Source organism: Pleuronectes platessa, chromosome 5, assembly GCF_947347685.1.
Source record: "Pleuronectes platessa chromosome 5, fPlePla1.1, whole genome shotgun sequence".
Classification (NCBI taxonomy): Eukaryota; Metazoa; Chordata; class Actinopteri; order Pleuronectiformes; family Pleuronectidae; genus Pleuronectes; species Pleuronectes platessa.
The window spans coordinates 24,506,334-24,531,674 of NC_070630.1; the positions used below are offsets into that span (position 1 = coordinate 24,506,334).

At 42.4% G+C, this 25,341-nt stretch overlaps 1 protein-coding gene across 1 annotated transcript in view; it reads left to right on the forward strand.

Annotated features, from left to right (window-relative positions):
- Window positions 1-454: 454 nt before the first annotated feature.
- dpf1 (double PHD fingers 1) overlaps window positions 455-25,341 on the forward strand; it is a 40,172-nt gene continuing 15,285 nt past the window's right edge. Inside the window, 9 exon segments of the mRNA XM_053422986.1 lie at window positions 455-475; window positions 478-662; window positions 12,440-12,469; window positions 13,034-13,194; window positions 14,491-14,598; window positions 16,108-16,235; window positions 17,610-17,699; window positions 18,495-18,573; window positions 18,690-18,821. Of these exon segments, the coding sequence (XP_053278961.1) occupies window positions 455-475; window positions 478-662; window positions 12,440-12,469; window positions 13,034-13,194; window positions 14,491-14,598; window positions 16,108-16,235; window positions 17,610-17,699; window positions 18,495-18,573; window positions 18,690-18,821 (934 nt within the window).

Sequence of the window (25,341 nt, forward strand, 5' to 3'; positions counted from 1 at the left end):
ATGATGGACCACATATTGTATGATCCCTTAACTAGTTATTCTCCATATAACACACATTCAGGTATATACTACACAACTGGATTCCTTTCTGTGAAGGGAAATCTAAATAAAGTATAAATATTGCATTCTCACTTAAATTAATAAATCACGAAGTGCATTCAACAATTTGCAACTCCCATGATGTGATGCAATTTCCAGGACCCCTCACTGCATAGACTGAAACCTGGCCCATATGGCAGCCGTGCACAAGAGGAGTCTGACAGACACACAGACAAACAGACCAACAGCCTGACAGACAGACCTGCAATCCAGCTTTGACACAACTGTAGACATTTCATTATAAATTCGGATCTTGGGGGATGGATCTACCCTCACAGGTCCGAGGCGGGACCGTGGTCCACTAGCGCCGCTGTCCCCGCTGGTACTTGTAGTACCCACCTCCTCGGCATGTTCCATGTTGACATGCGTAAAAAACTACACTTCCCCCAAAGCTGTCACGGCGCGCTTCCGCCTCCCATTGGCTGCTCGCTCCAGCCGCAGCCCCAGAGAATGAATGAAATTGAAATAGCGGCTACATTACATGTACAATTCCGGGCTCTGCAGTGTTGCATTCTATCACACTGTATCAAAATGGCCACAGCGGTGCAGAACCCCCTCAAATCGTAAGTACAACGCGTTTTACTGAGCGTCTGCGCTTTGTGTGTTTGTGCATGCTGTCAGTGCAAATTTAGCGCCCTGAGAATGCCAGATAATTCTCAGCATGATTACCAGCGCATATTCATGCAATGCACAGAGCAGAGATGGAGATGATAACGTCAGGGAATCAGCCCTGGACAAAAGTTATATTTAAAGCCGACGGGGGTTGGCTCTGGTCTCTTTGGATGGGGATCATTGTGCGCTCCGATGCTATTCATGTCTCCCTGAGCCAACAGCAGCAGCGTGTGTGCAGGGATATGGAGGAATGCTGGAGGTAGATTTGGGTGACCCGGTGTGTCCCTTGCCAGTGTAGCCAGCCAAGATCACGGTCAAAGCCAGGCAGGGAGAGACGGAGTGTAAGACTGCCCTGTCCCTTTCTACACATTTTATATTTGGACACAGAGAAGCAAGGTAAACAGGTAGATGAGTGCTCGGGTTTAGGCTGCAGCGTCACCTCTCCTGTCGGACCTCTCGGGAATTTATAGGTTGAGGTAAATGTGCTGGAATACCCCGGCACTTGCGTATATTTCTTCAGTGATTATAATAAAGCTTAGAATGAACCCCTAAATTGCAATCTGGCGCTTTACGCGTATAACGCACATCTCAGCGGATATCTATCTCCGCCACGGGGTCTATTAACGGGTGGATTTCCCGTGAAGTTTTTTCTGTGATGATCCCCTTTGTGCCTTTTTTTTGTTGATGGGGGTCCTTTTTTCGGAGACTGGTTTCAGCGGAATGCAGACGCCTGCTGCCCGCCTGGGCTCCTGTCCAAAAAGGTGGCTGATGGTTGTGCGTCTGTCAGCGGGTATTTACGCACGTCTAGCCGTGGAGGAGGAAGAAGAAAACACACAATAGCTCAAATATAAACACACACACAAACACGAGAGAGTTGGAGCCCAGTGAAGATTCAGCTCAGCTTAGGCAGTTTGAAACAAAGAAAAGTCACAAGAGCTGTGTATAAAACAGGGGCGCACATCTGATGCTGGGCATGGTTTTACCTGAGCAGGGATAAAGACTGTGTGCGTGCTTGTGCGTGTGTATGTGTGTGTGTGTGTGCGTGTGTGTGTTTGTGTCTGAGATGCAGCCATAGGCGACATTTCGTGCAATTCCCTGAACGACTGCCCTGTATGTGTTTTGCAGAGCACTTGACAGGAGAGACAGGATTGCAATGGTAGTTACTCATCGAGCAACTGTGTGCTGATTGGCTGTGATGGTATTTTACTGTTTGCGCCAAATACATTTTAGCAATCAAGCACACATCTCAATACAACTCATAAAAAGTGGTAGATGGTCAATTTTAAGGTTTATTTACTGGACGGGCTGAAACCATAGTTGTATTATCTGTCGATGGGACAGGAATGGGCTGACAGAGGCTGCATATTGGAACCTCAGAGTACAGAGCATCCTCTCCTCTCCTCTACCTCCACTCCCCCCCACCCCTTCCTCCTCCTCTCTAAGGGATGCTCAACCAAGCAGAGCCCAACTGTGGCCTGATTGCTCCCAGGGGCCCTCACTGACACCATGTCAGTGGTTTAAATTGACTGATTTGCATGGATTTTATACCGGGACAATTTGAGAGAAGATGTTTTGGCGGTGGCAGGAAGAGAACTCGACAGGGGGGAAGGAATAGAAAGTAAAAAGTAAAAAAAAAAATAGGCTCAGGGCCGATTTAAACAATTTAAATAGTTGTCTAACATTGATTTTTAAGTGCTTAGAAAGTTTGACAAAAGAGAAAAAAATTTGATAAGTCATAAAAGAAGCAGCCAAGTTGTCAGCTATGCAGTTTGAACCCTGCAGGGATTCTGGCATCCTCTGCCAGTACTGCATCTGACTCTATGAGCAGAACTAAAGCTTAATGTATTTATCACACAAGGCCATAGAAATCAACAATGCCTTTATAAATTCCATCGTTTTGCGCAGAATGGTTTAACAAGGTTCCAGGTACCACACTGTGACTTTAACATACGCGCTTGTAATGTGCATGTCTACAAACTAACCCGCTGTTAGAGGCTTATACAAATAAGGCGCCCATGCAGTAAAAGGGGCAAAACGACTGGTCAAATTTGGCTGAGTGTCGGCCGAGTATAGGGTGGCTGGCTGCACACCAGAGACCGTGTCTGTTGTGTCCTTAAATTTCCTTAAACCTGGTTAAAGATCTGGAATCAATTATAATTAATTCAATGGATGTAAATTCTGTGGGAAGCTTTTACAATTGTTGCCCATTGCCCAGCCAAGTGTGTGTGTGTCTGTCTCTGTGTGTGTGTGTGTGTTGGGCCTGCAGTGTGTGTGTGTGTGTGTGTGTGTGTGTGTGTGTGTGTGTGTGTGTGTAGTAAGTACAGTCGAGGGTTCATTTGTGTGCTGAAGCAAATCAGTGGAGGAGCGAGCATGCAGCTCCAGCCCCCAATCTACTGGGCATTTCCTTTTACCAGCCCTCACGCAGTCTGTCTCTCTGCTGGATTAGAGACTCCTTTTAATCTCCCATTCTCTCCTTCTCCTCTACTTCTCTCTCCCTCTTATTTTCTCTCTGTCCTCCCATCACCCCTGCCACCCCATATTTCACGTTCCCTCCCTGTGTCTTCCTCACCATCATCCTACATCCATCACTGTTTTTTTCTTCTGCATCTCCCTTTTGTTCAGCCATTTCCTCCCGGTCTCCCTCTCTCTTTCCTCATTTTCCTTATTTTCTTTTTCTGGTTTGAAACCATCTTAGCCCTCAGTGTTACCAACTGTCAACCCCCACCCTCCACCTTCCACCACACTTCTGTGCATTGTCACTGCTTATAAATTCCGAAAAAACGATAGTAAAGGAAAATCTCAATGCATTTAGTTAGATCCCTTTAAATCTTGTTGGAAAGCTCATTCCTAACATTTCCTTTGGGGGGATTTTCTCTAGATTTGGATTATCCGCTGACATAAAGTGTTTTTTGTCCACCGCTCACACCAAATTATACCGTTAGCAGCATCACAAAGTGTTGTTTTAGTTTCAAGGGACACATGAAGACCCTGCTTCCAAATAGTGTTGTTCATTTCGGATGCTTCCTGCTTGTGAAATAGATGACAAAATCGATAAAACTGGAAATATTTTAAGGAACAATGTGCAATCAAATCAAATTGACAGCTAAAATCTCACATTATTACAATCAACTTCAACATGCAGGTGGCAGAATTAGTCACAATGGCAGTTGATGTTGCGTGTATGTCTAAGATATTACTTCCTCGTGCTGGTTATAGAGGCAGAGATGCAGATAATGGTGTGCTGTGGTATTGGCAGCGGTTGTGGCAGGGGCCTATATAATATTATTTTCTGTCCTGCCTGACTGAGCCAGGCTAAATGAGTTCCATGTAATAACCGGCTCTGTGTGCAAACAGCCTCGCGCCACAGCCTGTGCATCCATTTGCAGATCTTTCTCTCATTCTTTCAGTCTCTGCCTCTCATTCCCTCACTTGCTCATTTGTGTAGTATCACCCGTGTGGATGGAGACTCTCACACACACTCATACACACACACACACACACTCACACACACACACACACACACACACACACAACAGGGAACGTACACATAGTTGCACTCCTTCGTTCCCTTTCTTACTCTCAGTATTTTTTTCTCAATTTGTGGGAGTGAGCCTAAGGTCTGATGTTTTTAGGGGTATTTCTTTTTCCGAGTTATTCCTTTCATCATCCCTCTTATTTAGACTTTCTATCTGTTTTAGTTTGTCTTTTTTAAGACGACATTTTCAAGAGAGACTGAGAGAGGAAGAAAAAGAGAGAGACATACATAAGTATTTTTAGCTCTATGACCTATTTCTCCAGTGCTACCTAACTAACTGACAGTCAGCTCTACTGCTTTTGGGACCGTGCATGATATCCAGCCAGGGAATTTTGGAATTTGTAGTTCTGTTGGGGCTTGAACTTGTAGTCCAAGTGCAAAGAATGGTGGAAGCAGAGAATGAATCCTCTTCCTCTTCCTCTTCCTCTCCTCTTCTCTCCTCTTCTTAGCATTCCTTCTCTTGTCATTCCCCATTTATATTATTCCAAGTGTCATCGCGTGTCCAGTGGATCCCTATCAGGAGTTGTTGAGGGTGGAGTCAATCCAATGGCTGCTCCCCTCTGCAGCACTTTAATAAGGATGCAGACTGGGGGGGAGCTGGATAAGAAAACACACACAAACACACACATACGCACACGCACACACATAGACACACACACACACACACACACACACACACGTACACATGCACTCACACGTGCACATCCAGATACAGAGGTAGGGAATCCATCGCCATAATAAGAGGCCAAGTGCAGTGGTGATAAATCTCACCTGAAGGAGCTGTTCGGAGGCAGATTGCCTTACCCTGATGTACTGCCCTCAATACACACTGCAGCTAGCTATGGGCTATATACACCCACACATATAGACCAGGATTGAATGCACACACAAATACAAATACTCAGCATGCATAAATGGGTATGTGAGTATGCATGAGTAATAAGTACATGAGTTTGCATGCATACGTAGAAAAAAAAACATACCGTAACGCACAAATGGGTAACGTGTACACAGACATGCACCATGAGGCCCTATGATTCACAGTTATATAGTGGACTCGAAGATAACCACACCCAGTGGAAAACAAGAGAGGTACACACATGGGAAATGACACACAACTCTTCATTAAAGTCCCACGTGTATGATTTGTTGCATAGCTCTGCCTCTGTCTGCCTCCCTCACTCATCTGTTCTCTGTCATATCTCTGCCGTATCTCTGTCATATCTCTTGTCATGTTCAGGTAGACAAATGGTCAGTTGCCGACACACATGCACACACAGATGCGCAGATGCAGTGCTGTGACAGCGATTCAAGGAAACTGACGTTTCCCAGCTGGTAGTGTGGCAGACATCCACTACTGCACAGACACTGCCACACACACACACACACACACACACACACACACACTCCTGTCTGTCCATCTGTCTGTCTGTCACTGTCAAACCGAATATCGGGCCTCTTTGTCTTTCTGACTGACATGCACCCTTTCACAGACACACACACACACACACAGACACACACACACACACACACACACACCACACACACACACACACACTAACACAAAGGTTCCTGTTTTCATTAACTGACATAAAAGAATAAGAGCCGGATCACTGTATTTATGCATATATATATATATATATATATCCTCTTGCCTATGCAGCCGGGCAATTTTCAGATGAACAGTAAATACGTTCATGCACACACAGATTGAGAAAAGAGAGAAAAAAGACAAATCATTTCACAGAGCGAGAGAGAGAGAGAGAGAGAGAGAGAGAGAGAACAAATTGAATTGCGGGTGGTGGGGATGGAGTGGAGGGGTGAGAGGGAGGAGGGGTGAATTGGTAAGGGTGATATTGCATAGTTTAATCTGTTGAGTTCAGCCATGGAAGGGCTGGGCTGGGGGAGGGGAGGAACAGTACAGTCGTAGGCCGCTTGATATTAGTTCTCTGTGTGCACACACAGACAAAGCTCCGTAGGCCAGACAACATTTGTGTGTATATGTGTGTCGGTGTGTGTGTGTGTGAGCAACTGCACAGATGGAAAATGGTGGATGAGGCAGGTGTCCAGGTGTACAGACATGAAGATGTAGGCACAAGTGTTTTACAGGCTTAAAGTAACACCCCCCACTACCCTGCACACAAACACCCACACACCCACACACCCACACACCCACACACAGACACACTCACACACAAAAACATATATACATACAGACACACACACACACACACAAATATACACAGACCTAAAGGGCTAACACTCCCATACAATCTGCACTCAGCCCTCCTGAAGCCATTTACATGTGGGCTACTTCATTTCCTTCCAGTTTAATTACCTCATTCCACACAGTTGGAAACCACCACTGGAATGAAATCCTTTGCCGGCATCAACGATTTTTGTAATTGTGGTCGAATTTTTTTTATTCCTCCGTTCTCTTCAGCTTTTCCAATGATTCAATTTCACCCCTAGGGGGAGCCCTTTGTTTCACTATTAAGTGGAGAACCAGGTAATTGGTGTGGTTAATTACACCTTTACCTTAAATCTGCTGCCGGCATTGTTTGTGTGTGTATGCACCGATGGACTGTGACCCAGTGTGTGCTGAAGTGAACTGCGTCTGCTGGATGGGACTCAGACAATAGCTTAGCCAGGGTGGGCCTGGTGGGGTGGCTGTGCTCTTCAGGAAGACTGTATGCCAACTCCCTATCAGGAGTACGAGTGTGTTTATTTGTGTGTGTGCATGTGTACACACAGCAGCTTTCTCAGTGTTTTCCTTCCCTGCTGTTTGCTCAGTGCAGGCTGAGGCAGACAGCGTAGTCCTGGCTTTGGATTCACATACGCACACAAACACATAAACTACACTCTCATTCCTTTTCCTCATCTTGATTTACCAGGTGTCAGAGTATGTCTCTGGTTACATGTTCATAATATTGGTTGTTCATGTCAGTTGTGTATGCAGGGAAATCTTGGTGATATTTGTATATATGCATGCATAATAGAACCTCCTCTTTGCTTTGAATCTTTACAGCATGTGTGTGCATTTTCTATCCCACATTTCTGTATGTGTGCTCATGTGTACAGGTGTCCTCTGTGTTGTTTGCGTGCCCTTGCACAGTGCAGGCCTGTGTGATTGTCATTTCTGTCATGTCTGCCTGGACAGTTTTGGTAGTCAGCTCCAGTTTGTTGGAGAGCTGGCTCTGTGCCAGTTAATTACTAGTATTTCGCTTTGCGCTTGTGAGTCAGTTCACATCTCTGAGCCCAAACTTTCCTCGGAATAAACCAGAAATAGTAATAAATGTTGATAACATTACAGCAAAATGAAACTGAATGGAATTGTAGAATTAGTTTTCATGCTGAATGAGAGGTATTTATTCACAGTGTGTGGACGTGGAATCAGGCTTTTGGCTTTCCTTCATCGGTGGTGTGGTTTGTCGTTTATCGGAGCCACTCTCTGTGGTTGTGTTCTCAGCAACCTGCTTGGTTGGACCTCAGACCACAGAGCAGTGATTCAGTGAGTGTTACCCTCTCTACATGGAGGAAAATCCATTATAACACACACACACACACACACACACACACACAGTTGGAATTATATGCAGTATGCAGTACGCGCTATGTACTTCAGTGTGTGTGTCTGTGTTAGAGAAATCTTTAAGCAGTGTGTAAATGTGTGTGAATGGTGAACACGATCTATTTATATGAGAGAATTGATCCCACTCTCAGGGTCTCTGTAGATGTGACTGTTGGTCAAATTTGAAATATGACATGGACAATATGACAAAATACACATAAAATATAAATCTTTTTTTTTGCAGGGTCAAGTAAAAAGCACTCAGAGAACCAATTACATTTTGTAGATGTGGAAGATTATTTCCCCCCACTTTCTTTAACATTGTGAGATTTCAACAGTTTTGTTGATTTTTCAGATAACAGTTTGTTTTGATGTAAAACCCCATTCCCGTTTAGCAGACGGATCTTCATGAGTGTGTAACACTGGTGCAGATCCATGGTGGACGTCATGATTAACAGCTGTGATGTACTCATGGTGATTGGTCGATCACATGTATTGATGGGACGTCGTTCCATGGTTCTATCCCCAATTGCTAATGTGCACACAAATTATGACATCAGTGCGAGGTTGGCCACGACCATTTGCAGAATCATTTGGCTTCATACCTGGATAGTGGGAGGAAGTGGAGACACGCTATATATACGCTATACTCTACTGTGTAACTACAAAGGCTACTTGAGTCTCTGCTATGCAGCCATATGCACAATACACAGTCTGTTGCTTCAACTTTACATTTTGACAGGATACATGGGCACTGCCAGTGGCTAATAATGCAACCACGTCAGCGAGCCACCTGAGTATCACTTAACCTCGTATGACATACATGTTTTTAAGACGTTAATGCTTTTGTAAAGCAGTGCGTGTGGTCCACGTAGAGACCATGAGGGAGGACATGGTGTATGTCGCTCACTGAGTTCAGAGTAGTTTAATTTCTCTGCTATTCGGCTTCACTATTACTTAGCGAGCATGATGAGAGACTGCATTAGAGGCAGTATTTGCTGATCACACTTCTTCTGCTGTCGCCACTCCCTGGATGGAGGTTTTGAATCATATCTGAGAGCTGAAGATGATTATTTTACAAATTGAGACTGGTCTAGAAAAATGTGTCCGCAGCAAACGACAGAGAGCTTTTCACAGGTCATCCTGCTCTGCTACTGCACAGCTCAATACTTGTGTCTCTCTCCGTGGCACTGTTATCCCTTTCTCTACTCACCTCTTCCCTCACTGTCTCTCTGCCAATTCTTCATCTGTCTTTCACATTTTCTCTCCCAACCTTCTCTTTTTTTTTTCTACATCTCGCTCTCGGCCTCCACTGTGGGAGCCTTAGCTCCTCTCCTGTACAAGCCTCCCAGCAGGCAAACAGTCATGCTGCTCTGCTATCGCAATGTAATGAGATTGGGAGCACCCAAATTGAAAGAAGCCATTTTCTACAGCTGTCAACTTATTATCGAGAGGGGTGAGCCAGTACCTCCAAAGGCAGAGGAGGAGAGGAGGATGGTGATGGAGGGATGGAAGGGGGAGAGGGATGGGGAGCTCAGGGGTGAGCTGTTTCAAATTTGAATGCTTTCCTTTTTTTCCTCACTCGATCTCTCTCTGGTATATTTCAGTTTGGTCACCAGTGCTGCCCTTGAAGTCCAAGTCTTTTATTCACCATGCTGCTCTTAATATTTAAAAAAGCCTATGTGTTGGGCTTAGTGGACTGGTGTTCTTTGAATGTGTGCCACTGTTCGAGCACCTCTCTGTGGGTGTGAGTGTTTATTTTCCCACTACGTGACTATTTATATGCAAACAGAAGGTAGGCCTATATTTGGTTGTGTGGATCTAACCTGCTCCACTCTCCATTGGTTTAATTTAAAGTGCAGGGAGGATACAGCACTAAAGCAAAGTGAAGTGAGGTGAGGAAAAGTCCCGATGACGCACCTGTGATGCGGCCATACGGTCACATGCACAGCCAGTCGCAGGCTCTGAGCTGTAAAGAAACATTTTCTCTCCAGCAGAGGGTGAGCAGCTCATTCCCACTGACACATTAACGCACATGAGTGCAGTGTGCCCCACATATTGACGCCCTGATCACATCCTTTAAATGTCACATGATGGCACTGCGAGGTCACGGAACTGGTTTAGGCGGTTTTCGAAGACGCCACGCTGAAGCTCTCAGACTGCACCAGAATCTGCTGGGTCGGGATTTATCCTTCTTACTCCCCTCTTGAGTTTTAATTCAGCTACTAAGGACATTAAACCATAAATAATCTTCTTTTTGTTTGAGTGTCTCGTCAAAAAAGTCAAATCCTTTCAAACCTCTTTTTGCTTTTGTTCTAATCAAAGATGATTATATGCTTTGTTTGTACCTCAACAGTCTTGTTGTGGTGCGTTGTTTTTAAATAATTACACCAAAGAGGCTTTTGTCCCCTGAGTCTTTGTTCTTTTTTTCGGTTATAAGCCGATATCGCAGAGACTGTTTTACAGATTTCAGAAACTTTGGCAGAAGTTTAGGCCTAATGCCATAAAGGAACTGATAAATTTCTGGTGCAGAAACCACTAGTGTCGGATCTTTTTTTCAATTTTTTGTGAAAGTTTTTTTCTTTACAATAACAATTTGAATCCAGTCTACCACATTGTGCATAATGGATCCCTGAATACGTTTTATGGTTTGTTTGTTTTTAAACAAAGCAAACAAGATTCTCTTCAGTAATTGTTTCATAAATTAGTTTAAATGTCTGTTTTATAGTGTTAAAACTCCGTAAAAGTGTCGAAAGAGTCTTAATAACTGACTTTATCTTCTTGTGGCTTCCATCAGGAGAAAGCTTTTGCCTATAGAAGGGAAACTCCTCTAAGTTGTATACATCAAAGTTGTATTAGGTGAAAACAGCAATTTAAAGCCCTATTGTGTCTCTGTAGGTTTCGCTGTGTGAAATCTAGAATATAACCTCAGGTCACTTGAGTCAGTAGACATGTTTACATGGACAGCAATACTGCTTTATTAACCTGATTAAGACAGCAGTCTGAATAAGACTCTGACACGTAAACAGCATTTGCTGATACCCTTACCTGAATAAGGTCATACCCGGAATAATCAATGATCAAATTAAAACATGTGGAGTATGTATACATCATAATCCCATGACAATATCCTATTGGAGAGTTTATTGCATTTTGCGACATTAAAACATTGCTAAAAGACACATTCCCTCGAATATACATGAGTTGTAGGATGTAAAGTTGAGATGATTCAAAATAAGACTCTGCTCTGTAACATATGTGAATGCGAATGGAATATTCTATTAGCAACTAATGTAAAGACCATTATAAAATGAATGTCTTGTCCATAGTAGGGCTGGGCATTATGGCAAAAATTATATCAAGATGAAAGTGTTTATTTCAGCATATTGATAACAATCTAGATAAATGTCTCATTTTTTATTTCTGTTAAGTTTAAAGACAGATATCTGCTCCTGAGGGAAAGTTGTGGTTTTGAACTTTATGAGCAGGGGATGACAAACAACAGTACAAATCTGAGATTGATCAATTATGTGTTGTAGCGTCTCACTGTGCTTGCACAATGCATACAAATTTTATCAATACACAGTTTTTTGGGGGAATTCCTATTTATGGAAATCATATTGCCATAATTGTTTATATTGTTTTATTGGCCCGACGATATTCAGGTCAATAGTCAGAATGTTGCTGACCACGTAAACATAATCAGTGTAAGCTGGTTGTGAAGACTGGAAGTTTGATAAAAGTGTGAAATTTGAAAGGAGTGAGTTAACCGGACCTCTGTATGCTGCTCATCACCCCTCATCTGCTTGAGTCTCATGTCTTACCATGGTTTCTTTCAGACTAACATTTCTCTGGCTGAGCTCCTTGCGTTCATGTTGAATTGTGGGTAATTATGTCCCACGTTTTGACAAAGAACGTGTTAATTAAAAAAGGTGATGTCTCTGGCTGTGCAAGATTGATTTTGATCCTTTGTTTCAAACTGTCAGCAGTTGGTCTGAACGTGTGATCAGTGCAATGTTGATGGATCACTTGTTCAGCATGTGAAGTAATAATGCATTAAGATAATGTATAATTTCAAGTTAATTTGATGAAAACTACACATCTACACTGAGAATTGCTGCAAAATGAAGCAGTCATTTATTTAGCAACACTTTTCAGAGGCTGCTCGAACCAAATCCAGCAAATCATCCTATTGAAACAGCACTGGCTTTCTTCAGAGGTTGCTGTTGGCTCTGCCTGGCTCTATGTGTGTGTGTGTGTGTGTGTGTGTGCGCTGTAGCTGTAGCTGTAGTCTAGTGTGTCCTGTGTAGCAGAGTGACCTTGATGTCTGCACTCAGCAGGAAGACACTAGAGAGGAGTGATTAACAGGAGAAAGACAAAGAGAGAAGAGACATAAGTGGGAAAAACTATGAACATTTCAAAAAGTGTGAACGGTAAACGTGCCAGGAAAAAAAAAATCTGAAGAGGGAGCTGATTCAGAGAAAGGTGAAGGCACGAGAGAGTGATGGAAAGATGTAAAGGACCATGAAGCCAAAACGAATGTTGGGTGGGGTGTAGGAGTGACTCACCACATGTCTATTGGATTTTTCTACATCTTCTTCTTCTTCTTCTTCTCCCTACAGGCAATCTGGAGGTGCAGTCATCAAGAACAGGTAAGAGGGAGAGTGAGGGATGGGAGGGAGGGAGGGAGAAGGGAGTGAAAGGAAGGAGGGGGGAGGAACAAAATGAAGAATATTACACTGAATGTTAATCAAACTCACACTTGGACAGGTGAGAAAATAGATTGCATATAGTTGGCATCGTCCTCCCAGAGAAAAATGTGTATTGTGTGTGTGTGTGTGTTTGTAGTTAGCAGCTCATCTGCCATGACCCAGGTTGATAGGGCTGTGGATGTGTATGGCTTTTCAACACATGAACACACAGTTAAACAATAACTGCCCATGACATGCACTAAGATGTGTGTGCAGCTTGATACACACAAACACACATACACATACACAAACACATTGACATACACTGACACACACATACACACACACACAGGCATGCATGCACACAGACACACACACATTTGGCCATCTTGTTTCCCAGCTGACATTGGACTGTATTCCCTGCTTCTCCTTCACCTTTGACCCCCACACCCCCTCTTCACACTTTATTCTTGCTCTTGCTCTTGCTCTTCCTCTTCCCCTCTTTTTTCTTCTTTCCTCCCTCAGTCTTGGTGAGGAGTTTTATAAGGAGGCCATTGAACACTGTCGCAGCTACAATGCCCGTCTGTGTGCCGAGCGCTCCATGCGTCTCCCCTTCCTGGACTCCCAGACCGGCGTGGCCCAGAGCAACTGTTACATCTGGATGGAGAAGAACCACCGTGGACCGGGTGTGTGTCTCTCTGTGTGTGTTTGTGTGTTCAGTACCTGGGAAGAGTGAGGTGTCTAGTTGAAGCACTAGGAGTCCTCCAGCGCACTCTTCTTTGTTAGTGTGTGTGTGTTGTGTTGTGCCAGCTGTTGTGCGACAAAAATTACTCTCTTCAGTCATTTGTCCCGTGGCTTCCTTCCTTCCTCTGCTCTGCGTGTTTCTGTCGGTCTTTCCTCACTCCCTTATTTCCCCCTCCTCTTTTCCAGGCCCCCACCTCTCACCTCAACTTTTTTTCCTTCTTTCCCTAAAGGGTGTTTTCTCATCACTTTTTCTTTCTCTGTAACATCAGTGTATTTTGGCAGGGAATCAGACACCCCTGTAGGCAATGATATGCCGCTGGCACCAGCTATTCCAGAGAGGATGCTCTTTATGCATGTGTGTGTGTGTGTGTGTGTGTGTGTGTGTGTGTGTGTGTGTGTGTGTGTGTGTGTGTGTGTGTGTGTGTGTGTGTCTGTGTGTCTGTGTGTGTGTGTGTATGTTATATGTGTATGTGTGTATGTTGGTTCACTGAGTTTGTAGTCTTTGGTGTCTGCCAGATAAACTCTTTTGTTTGTTAGTTTGTTTTTAGGCCTTACTTGATTTGCATAAAGTAACAGAATCAATTTTGCTAATTGTTTTCATTAATGAACATTCTGCAAGTGTTTAAGAATTAAGGCTCATTCCTATTTGGTTTCTCTTGGTAATGTTTTTAATAGCTAACTATTCATTAGACACAACCTTGAGATGAAGTTTTCCAAAGCTTACAAAAGGTAGTTTATGAAGTATTTATAAACTGCGTTAATAATGGAAGCATGTGCTGTACCTCAGACGACCCTTTATGCTATTGGCCATGCTAAAGTTGTAACACCAGAGTAGATACACTCAACATTCATGGTCCCCTGAGGAAGATAGGATTAATTCAGAATTTTCCTCCGGCTGACATATTTTGCTTTTATTGAAATTGCTTGGCAACCATTCAATTTGTATTATTAGAATGATAATAATATAGTATATTTTATTTATATAGCACTTTTCAAGCTTTCAACTTTTCGAGAGTTGAAATTTGAACCAGAAACCCCTGAAAGGTCCCCTTGTGGGAATTACATTTTTTGGAAATTAACAGCATATATTTCTACAGTATATATATCCTTGGCACAGAAAAATTAAGACAATAGTCTGAAACGTTTTTGAGTTTAAACATTATTTTCTAATAATCTAATTAATTTTTTCTGAGTCATGTTTGTTTCTCTGTAAAGCTATGTATTCCTTTGTGTTTCAGGCCATGCACCAGGTCAGTTGTACACATATCCGGCTCGCTGCTGGCGCAAGAAGAGACGGCTAAACATCTTGGAGGACCCACGGCTCGTCCCCATCGAGTTCAAAATTGGTAAGGAGTAACTGGGCCAGCTCTTTAGCATCAACAGCACTGTGGAATCTGTCACTTTGGGTACATATTCCTAATTTTTAATTGTAAATAAATGCTGCCCATTTACCTCATAACATGCCACTCTTTTACCTTTGATTAGTTTGTTTTTGTTTATGCTTTATTTGATTTTTCTTTTAGCCTAAGGCTAGTCTTCCAAAATTCCATAGGCTTATTAAAATCATAATGTAGCAAGTGGAATATAGCATTGTCTGCGTTCTGATGTGATAAAAAGGACCAGATCACGAAATAATGTCTGGAGGTGATCTCCGTTTATTCTGAATGAATTTATACAAAATGAGACAAAGTACAAAATCCTACTGTCAGATAAGGTAAAGCCCCCAGCCAAAAAGGGCTTACAGTACCTTGAAACACAAATATGTTAGCATATTGCACAATAACTTCAAGTTAGCAAGTAAACTTACAACTATGACAACAGAAAGGATAGAAACAGGAAATTTATACCACAAAATGTCACCTACCTCCCATAGAGTTCAACAGTAAAGAGAGGTGAAGCACCTTTTTGAGGAGGGTCACCAAAAAGTTAACCTTGTGGTTCAGAAACTTTCTCAAACCTTCCACATTTTTACTATGGAGGCCTGCACATGTCAGGTAATATACACATATTTTATGCAATAATTAAATATTACAGACTTGGTTACACATATAACTGCTTTATTATTGAGATTTTTACTTAAGCATATTAAAATCTAATAGGCCTTTAGCACACAAATAGGCACCTGTTATGTTCTTTATTTCCCCTTGAGTAGCTTTGATTATTAAAATTCATGTTTATTCCACATTATATAATATTATTGCATTCACTGAATACGTTGCATCCGCTTGTAACCAATATTATTATATAAACATGTTTTTGAAAACCTTGTTGTTTTTTCTGCCCCATCGGGAGAACAGTGAGGATTAAAATGTGTCTTGTTATTAACATTGAGGAGGTCAAACAATTTCTTCCACCTTTTCCTGCCTTTTCCTGCCTGACTGTAATTTAAGACTGTTTAAACTACTGCTGATATTTTTGTCCAAAAGCTTTCCCCTTACTTAAAAGAAAACATTCTGTACACAAAAAACTTTGTTTCACAAAATATCTCTGTCTAGATTACAACACAAATACGACCGCAAACGCTCAAACATCACACTGGTTCTGTTCATGGCTCTGTGTCGTCACCAAGCTTTGTGTTTGCGTCATAAACAAACTAAAGTTTATGTAAAACTCTTTTGTGGCTTACATGAAGAGAAAACATCTGTAAAGAAAATGTGGACACTTTCCCTAAACCTCATCCATATGATATTCAAATTGCAGATGCTTACTTCCGCCTCAAAGCACTGCAGAAAATCCTCGTGCCTCCACAAACCAGCCACGTTTACTTTCCTCAGGGCAGCGTCAGCTCAAATGAGCATGTCAGCATGACTGTGTGGTCCCTGCTGCTTTCTGATCGTAATTGTCTCATCCCTCAGACTACGAGGCTTCGCTAAAGAAGGAGGGGGGCATCCCGGATGGGCCTGTGCTGGAGTCGCTTCTCGCCGGGGAAACCCTGGACAAGAAGGTAGAAACCAAGGAAGAAGAGCCAATGAGCGAGTGTCAGGTGAGACTCATTGTTCTCCCTCCCCCTCTCATTTCTCTCTTCAGTTATTTGTTATTCTCTGTGTTTTGTTCTTGTTGTTTTCCTCTTATGTCAGCCTGTCTCCTCTCTTTATCTGTCTGTATTACCCTCTGTGTTTGTGTTCCTCTGTTTGTCTCCGCCTTTGCATCTCGGAGCGTGTTTTGTTGGTGACATCCCTCTTGGCTCAAAATGTGTGCGTGTGTGTGTGTGTTTGTGTGTTTAATTGTAATTGTGTGTGATTGCACTGGAGTCAATCTTGGGAATCCACTTGTGTATATAGCCAAATTTTTCTGAATAAGGGGCATTTGAGGGAATCAGAGCCACCTCTTTGCTGTTTGTCATTCTTTTACGGCATGTGGCACTTTTCTAGGCAGGAACTTTAAGTCCACCTGACTCTGTATTTCATCAGCTACAGGGCGTTGCTCTTGAACTCCTGAACTCAGACGGACAGCTAATCAATCAGCAGTTGAGTGAATGGCCGTCACAGCTTTCTGAAAGCTGAAGTAGTTTTCAGTTCCTCTAATCCAGGTCTCAAGGCTCACTCAGGGCTTTACGTCAACACCTTACAGCGATCTCTTTTTGAACACAATCAGATTAAAGTCTTGTAAAATAAAACTGTTGTTTTCCTATAAGGCGTAAACAAAAAATAAACACTCATCTCTTAAAGGAGGATTGATTTTACACATGAAGTTCAGTGGAGAGTAGTATGCAGCCCGTGAAGGTTGGATGAAGGATGGAGCTGACTAAAGAACTGACCCAGATGATGTTGTTAGGGGTATCTTTTTTTTAATATTTTTTCCATCATGTCAACCAAGTCCCTAAAGTCTCGACAGTGATCTTGTTAGATGCACAGAGCTGATCAAGTTTTATTTTCACATAATGTCACATAATAAATTTATGCAGTGGGAAATGTAGGATCTTGTGTTTTAGGGGCTTGACCCATTTTAGAGACTAAAATCAGGACAGTTAGCCGTCTGTTGCTTGATTATGTTATTTCCTTGTTAATGTGCATCCACAGAGTCTCCTTCCTTGGAATGTGGAATACTAAGTTAGATTTTGAGCCATTTCAGTTAAGAAAGTAGTAAATCAAATAATTTATTTCAATTTAAATGAAACACTGACACATTTGGCTATATTTAGTGTTAATGGTTCTGCTCTTACAGCTGTTTCCTGCACTATGATTAAGCAAACACCCTCAAAATCAGCAGGAAGATTGTGCAATTTCATGACCACCCACGGGTCATATGGAACAAATGGAAGAAGAGGCTGAGACGGCAGAAAGAGAAGAGAAGAAAAGATGAAATCTTACAGTCTACCCTGTACCTCTCTCTCCTTCTATATTTTTCGCCCCCACAGAAGTTGCTTGTCGGGGATTTCCCTCACGACCTGGAGGTGGATGAGATGGAGGAGGACGTTCCGAAGCGCAAGAACCGTACCAAAGCACGGGTAAGCACAGCCCTGACATTTCATACTTTAATCAAGCCTAGGTGAAGGTTTAGTGACCTGCCTGTCAGACACACATACATACAGCTGAATTAGACCACAGTTTAAGAGGACAGTCTATAAGGTATTCTGATGCACTATACTTGAGCACAACCTTTGCATGCATGTGAGAGCCTATCACTTTTTAAAGCCTGAAAATCTTTAAGGCTCTGTAATGAAATGCTATGTACATACCAACAGTCATTACGAATAATACATGCAAACAGATCCAGATATTAAGATTCTGCTCGTGCTGGGACAACCTTTTATTTATACATTTTTCTTTTTGCAACTTTGATTGAATCGGACAGGTTTTTCCCCTCCATCCTATGGATAATCAAGTGTTAACAATGTATACTGAAAAGTATCACACGTACACACGTACACACAGATACACTCGCACACACTCACACAAACACATGCTCACACGCAGACACCAGGGTTGCTAATTGGAGCTGTTGCTCCCCTGCTTGGTGTCATCAGCCCCCTCCTGCTGGAAGTGCAGCTTTACACTGAGAGCAGATGATTAGCATGCAAACGTGTGTGTGTGTGTGTGTGAATGTGTGTGTACATGATCGTGTAAATGTGGGTTTCTAGACACTTGAACACACAAAACAAGAGAGTTTGCTGTTACGCTAGTTTTATTTTATGTTTATGTGTGTGTGTGTGAATACAGGACTTTTGTGACAAGTCAAAAAACTGAAACTTTAGCCATGTAATTTATGTGTCTGTGTGTGTGTGTTTGTGTGTTCGCTCCAGGCCTACGGCGTCGGGGGCATGAGAAAGAGACAAGAGCTGCCTGCCATTGAAGACAGAGACAAGCCTTACGTCTGTGACAGTGAGTGCAACGTTACGTCTTTATTCACATTTCTCTTTATGTATATATATTCATAACTTACTAACAAAAAACTTAGATACTTTATAATAGACTGTATGTGTGTGTGTGTGTTCCAGTTTGTGGAAAGCGCTATAAGAACCGCCCAGGGCTGAGTTACCATTACACTCACACCCACCTGGCAGATGAGGAGGGGGAGGAAGACTCAGAGCGACATACACTACCCTTCCAGCGCAAGAACAACCACAAGCGTGAGTCTGCTGCCTGAATATTAAACTTTCTCACAGTCATCTTCTCGTCCATCATTACTTACCTCATGTTGAGGGTCTCATTTGGCAGGACGGGCTGATTCTGAGACCTCAGCGACAAGATGAACATGTAGCAGGTTTAGCAGTGTGAGCTTTAATAATCTAGAATATTATCAAGAGCTATTGATCGTCCTGCAGCGTTATAGATAGTTAAAGTGCTGACTGAACCGAATCCAAATTTTCCTCTGGAGTGATGAAAGATACGATCTCCCAGTGGAGAACTGGGTTTAGCAGATTTCTTCAGTTCCAACAGTTTCAGACTGAGGCAATGACGCCGTGTTGAGCTGTGTTTGTGGTTTATAGAGATCCTTCGACCTGGCTTCTTAACTCACCTCTTGGCCTGCACTTAACAAGAGTCAGACGCTTTGGTGAACCGACATTTTGATTTTATTTGATGTTATTGATGTTTAAGTAACATTTAACAGATCCTAAAAAGAGGAAAAACAGGAATCTGAAACCTCACAAATTAATTTCAGGTTTATTTTACTTTTTGCTAATGACATCACTAAATTCTCAGCCATCTTAGGATTTTGCAGACACAGTTTAAGATGCGAGTCTCTTTGGTGAAAACAACAGTGACCAGTACCCTAATATGAAGGGGTACAAAACATCTATTGTGTAAACCTGCAATATATGTAAATATTCCAGGACAAGTTCACATACATACATACATACATACATAAATATACATACGTCACAACTATATGTATCTAGTTTTATACTATTTCGTATATTACTGTGAAATTATACTCATTTAAGAATACAACACATTATTTTACCAATTATTCCATACTCATATTTAAACTGTATACCATACCTGCCTATATACTATATACTAACAGTCTATATATGCATATACTGTATATAGAATTATACCTTACCTTATCTTGCCTTGTCTCATCTTACTTACATCTAGTAATAGGACAAGTGGCCATGGCTGGGCAGGGATAACGTAAAATAAAGCACTCATTTAACATAGTATAAAGTGTTTTCAGTGTTTCCATCAGCTTACACGACCTTAACAGATTTAACAGCTCCTCCAAAGACACATGAGCTCAGTGAGAACTCTTCAATAGACACTCATCAGCTCATTAGCTAAATCAGTGGACAAACACCAGTCACACACTCGTAGGAAATTTCCAACCCACTCTTTATTTGTACCTTTCAATGTACCTTTCAGTTTAAAGCACGCAGTAAGGCTGCAGCTATCAACAGCTTAATGAGTTTCCATTAATGTGCTGCTCTGGAATATCATTAAGTTATAATTAAGACCCATGGTATTGCTTGCTAATGCCTCCAGCACTTTGTGCCAGACTGTGAAGGAATGTATGTAAATACAGGAGGGCAAGGGAACAGATGTTTATATTGTGAAGTGGTTTATCATATATTGATATAGTTAGGTATGTCCAACCATGCTTGTGACATGGCTTTGTAAATTGCAGTGTTGGTTTGTTGGTCAGTTGTCTAACACTTTGGGCTCTGACTAAGCTTATCATTTGGATAAATTGCCTGAAAATTCCTCTATCTCCACCATCAGATTAAAATGGCTATTTGTCGTGTACTCCATCCTCATGTGTCGTATACTCCATCCTCTGTGCTAACATGGTACATTTAGTACCATGTTAGCATTGGCATCTTCGAGCTAAAAGCGCTTCTGTAGCCTACCTAAGTACAGCCTCTCAGAGCTGCTAACATGGCAGGTGACTCTCGATTTGTTTCAAAGTGACCTGAGATTAGGAGGGATACACGATATCAAACATTTATTTCGCAATGTTAAATCATTAATGTAGAGGATCGCTGTTGTTGCAGTAGGTTCTGTCCTATGAGCATCAGTTTATCACATTTTGAAGGCCTAAGCCCATTTTTCTGGAATCCTGGATGGTGTCAACGTTCAGCTCCAATGCAGAGTGTAGTGTGTCCTACACAAAGCAAGGCTGACAGGAGGGATGTGGAAGTTTGAGTTTGTCTAATTTTCTTTGTCTCTTGTAACCCATTCCCTCCCTAATCTTAACCATCTTTTTGTTGCTTAACGCTAAGTGCACTGTGTTTTTATCATAGTTTATTTGCCATTTATCTGACTTAAAGCTGACTGATTGTCAGGAAAAACTACATTATTATCGAAAGTAAATGAGAATGATAAAAATATTTTAATTCTGGCTATGATGCTGACAATTTTTGAGCAGTGTCATCAAAGGGAAGAGTAGAATCTACAAAAAAACACATTACAGTTGTTTGGGTTAGCACTGTTGCCTCACTGCAAGAAGGTTCCCTGGTTTGATTCCTTGTTCGGCAAGGATACATGTTCCTCCTGTGTACTCTGGATTCCTCCATCATACTGATTGAGGGAAAGGTTGATTGGAGTCCTTAGTTGCAGTTTTATTTTTATAATGGCCCTGTGATAAACTGCCGACCTAGGGTGTAACCTGCCTTCCGCCGAATGTCAGCCAGGATTGGATATAGCTCTCCACAACATTCCAAGGATAAGAAGAATAGATTGTGGATTGATGGATGCACGTATCCAGTTTACATACATTAGTGATGGCTCGGTTTTATTCATGTGTTCCAACAAATCCAGTGTGTATTATCCTAGAGTCTGTTTCCCTAAAGCATTTTAAGGCTCAGATGCTCTTTGGCCAGTTGTAAATCTATGGGCTAACATCGTCCTATGGCTTTAAAATGCTTTTGGGAAGTGGAACCCAGGTCTTGGCCCTGCATGTAGCAATTTGATGGAATATGGCCATTATAAATGTTATTGCTTAATGTACATTGAATGTCAGTCTGGATTTCACCTCATGCCACATTATTCCTTCCGGGACTTTGCTTTTATATAATCAGATCATGGGAAGTAAATCTGACAGTTACTGAATATTTGCAGTCTCTGATGCTGAAAAGAGGCAGAGTGCAATACCTGGAGAGCAAGCATGTCCAAAGAGTAAAAAGGCACAGAATGGCAGTGTATGTATAACATGCAAGAGAGTAATAAGAGTGAATAGTAAGTAAAGCAAATATTTAGGTTTCTACGAGCAGGTCATGACTCAGACCTCAAACCTCTGCTCCCCTCCACTGCAGCATATCCACAATAACCAAACAGCTTGTTGTCTTAGTAGCTGTTAATTTCCACCCCCCAGGGCCAGTTTTCTATCAGTGTGTGGTTTTTGTAAAATATTGTCTTCTGTCTGCGTGTTTTGTTTCTTTGTAAACTCTTCTTGGAGTGTGCGTTTATCCTGTGGGAGATTGTGTTTTGGTTAGTAATTTTTAATAAAACGTCTATAGTTGTTCACAAAAAAAAAAGAAGAAAAATAGCTGTGGACATTGGAAAGAGGGAACGTGGATAATTCACCACTTTCTTTGTTCATCCCATTCTTAAAACAAGCTATTTGCTCAGAATAGAACATAGATAAATACACACAAAAACACACATATCCACATTATCCGTGTATGCTGCACTACAACAATGTCCACACTGAAACTATTCTGTCTCTCAGTTAATTGGCAGCGTGCGTTTTTAAATTGGCCTGTCTGACAGAACAGACTGGCCCAGTCTATGTATGTAAGTGTGTGTGTGTGTGTGTGTAAGTGTGTAAGTGTGTGGCCATGCTGCAGTCTTAGGTCTCTCCAACGAGGAGAGCAAGGGAGACAGCATTTGAATCGTTTAATATCCCCCATCACTCCCTCCCAAACAGTCAGTAATCACACACACACACACATGCACACACACGCACGCACACACACACACACACAAGCACGCACACACGCACACACACACGCACACACACAGCCTCAGAAAATGCAATCTTCTCTGCAGAAATGAAAAAGAAGCTTAGCCCCTATGTGTGTGTGTGTGTGTGTGTGTGTACCCCTGCATGCACATGCATTGGCAAGGCTCTGTGAGTGTGTACATGCATGCAATTGTGATTACATTAGTGTGTATGTGCATGCGCGCACACCATTATAACTTTCCCCCAATCTGCTGAGTGTCATGAAGGAGACTCCTCCAGCCTTTGGAATATTGCCACATATGTAATATTATTAATATGGCTCCCCCAAATGAGAGCAGCCCTGCATGCATAATTCATGCTATACTCTTGCTCAGAAAAAGCTGTCTAGACGCTATAGTATGATGGCAGCATCTACGGTACAAGTGGAAGCTTAAAGTTTGAACAAAAACTATAAAACTCTGTCCTTTCTGAACCTCATCCAACTCCATTCTCACTCCCTGTTTTTCCATCAGTGTGATAAATGGCAGATTATTCCACCAGGAGATGAGATTTTCCTTCCCTCTCTTTCTCTCTGTCCATCTTCCTCTTCTGCTCTTGCTCTGCATCCTCACTTAACCCTCCTCTCCCCTCCTGCTCTGCCTGTCCCTTTTTCCTTCTCCTCCGTCTTCTTTCGCTTCATCCATCATCCAGCTTTGGATTTTGTTTTAATTTATTTAGCTGTTTTGTGTCTATACTCTCCACCTGAGCACCATCACAAAAACCAGCCACCAGTAATAAACCTCCCCGTATATTTGGATCCCAGTCGATATACTGTTTACTCAAAGCGATCAGCGCCATTAGAATTCATGACTGCACCACATACAATGTTGTTGTTTTTTTTATCTCTCTTTTACTTCTTTTCTTATAAACAGGAGAAAAAGAAGGTTGGAGGGAGAAAAAGGGGGGGGGGGGTGCTAGGATAGAGGTGTGGGGGTTCTCTTTTGGCATTGATGTGAGGTGGGAGGGGGTGGGGGGAGAATAAGAAGAGGAGGAGGAGGCTGAGGAGAAGTGAATGAATAAGGGGGATGTTTACTTTGGAGGTCAGCCCTGCTGTGTCCACCTGAAAATTGGTTTTGTGGGGTATGAGTAGAGAGAGGAAGAGAAAGAAGTGGAAGAGAGGGAGAAAGAGAGAGAGAGAGAGAGAGAGAGAGAGAGAGTGAGAGAGAGAGAGAAAGAGAAAGAGAAAGAGAAAGAGAAAGAGAAAGAGAAAGAGAAAGAGAAAGAGAAAGAGAAATAGTGAAATAGCAGAAATGAGATAAATAGATTGCAAGAAGGACATGACGACTGAATGAGAGAAATAATAGAAAGACAGAAAGAGAGGGGAGGGGAGCCGGAGGGGGAGGAAGAGGAAGAGGAAGAGGAAGAGGAAGAGAGAGGGCGGGTGGATAGTTGTCATTAAATCCCCCTTCTCAAATCAGAACTGAGATTCAGAGGCCACTTTATCTGGACGGACAGACGGTCCTACAGTGTGGAGCAGCAGGGACGCTCTAGTGTGTGTGTCTGAAAATGCACACAACGCACACACACATAGACAGACACTGTAAGAAGTGCTTGCGTGCGTGTGTGTGCTTGTGTCTGCCGCTGAGTTATGTGAATGTGCTATATGGGCAATCATTCCCAACTTTGAGTGTGTGTGTGTGTGTCATGTAATTGAGCCCTTTGAAGGTCAGCATCTCTCTGTTCCTATCCACCATTGTTGGTTGTTGTGGTGTTTCTTTCCTCTCCATATTATTTATTTTTATTTGTGTGCCTTGTGTCTCAAAATGGCCTCTCGTCTTCCTCCCGCTGTCAGTGAAGAAATGTTGATCAACCAACGTCGATGTGAACCAAAGCTGACCGACCTGAAGTGGCCCCTCCCTGCAGTCTGTTGTCACTCAACATGTGCACCACTGCTTCTCTTTACAGCCGTCTGTCTTACTCCTTTTGAATTACTCAGCAAGGATTATTTGACAGTGTGTTAAGATTCTACCTCTTACTTTAGCAGTTATCATTAATCGAAGAATCAAGGGGCAGATACAGGTGTGTCACTGCTTTGTGTCTATTTTAGAGTGTAAGTAAACTTTTATATTCTGTTATTTTATCAGCTTTGGAAATGTTTTACATTGAAGTCACCTGTTCTTCCAAAATTTCTTCAACGATTCAATAGGTTTCTGATCAGTTTAAATTTTTGCTTCCTCCTTCCTCGCAAATGTAGATTTTCTGATCTGCTGACCATGTCATAAGTCTACATGTTGTGGAGATAATGGGCACCCCATGCTTTCTGGAGGTGTTCTGAACTTTTCACGCACACCGGCATTTCTCCTCAATTTTTGATTGGTTGACTCTTGGCTGGTGCTGCTCGGCACAGGAAAGGAAGGGAGAAACGGCTGTTGCCTAGCAATCTGGTTGCCATAGATACCGCCAGGGCTCCCTCCTAAAGACTGTTATGTACATTGAAAAGAGAGAGAGAGAGGGAGCGAGTGAGAGAGAGAGAGAGAGAGAGAGATGGTAGAGGAGGGAGAGAGGGAGGTAGGAGATGTGTGGAGAGAACAGAAAAGGGGAGGGATGCAGGGAGGGAGGGAGGAAGAGAGGAGAGAGAAGGAAGAGGAAGAATGAAAGAAGTTGAAGTGTAGAAGGAGCGGAGGGGGCACAGAGGAGTTCATTAAAAATAACATAAAGAATGGGAGGAGAGAGAGAAAACAGACAAAGAGAGAAGCTGAGCGAGA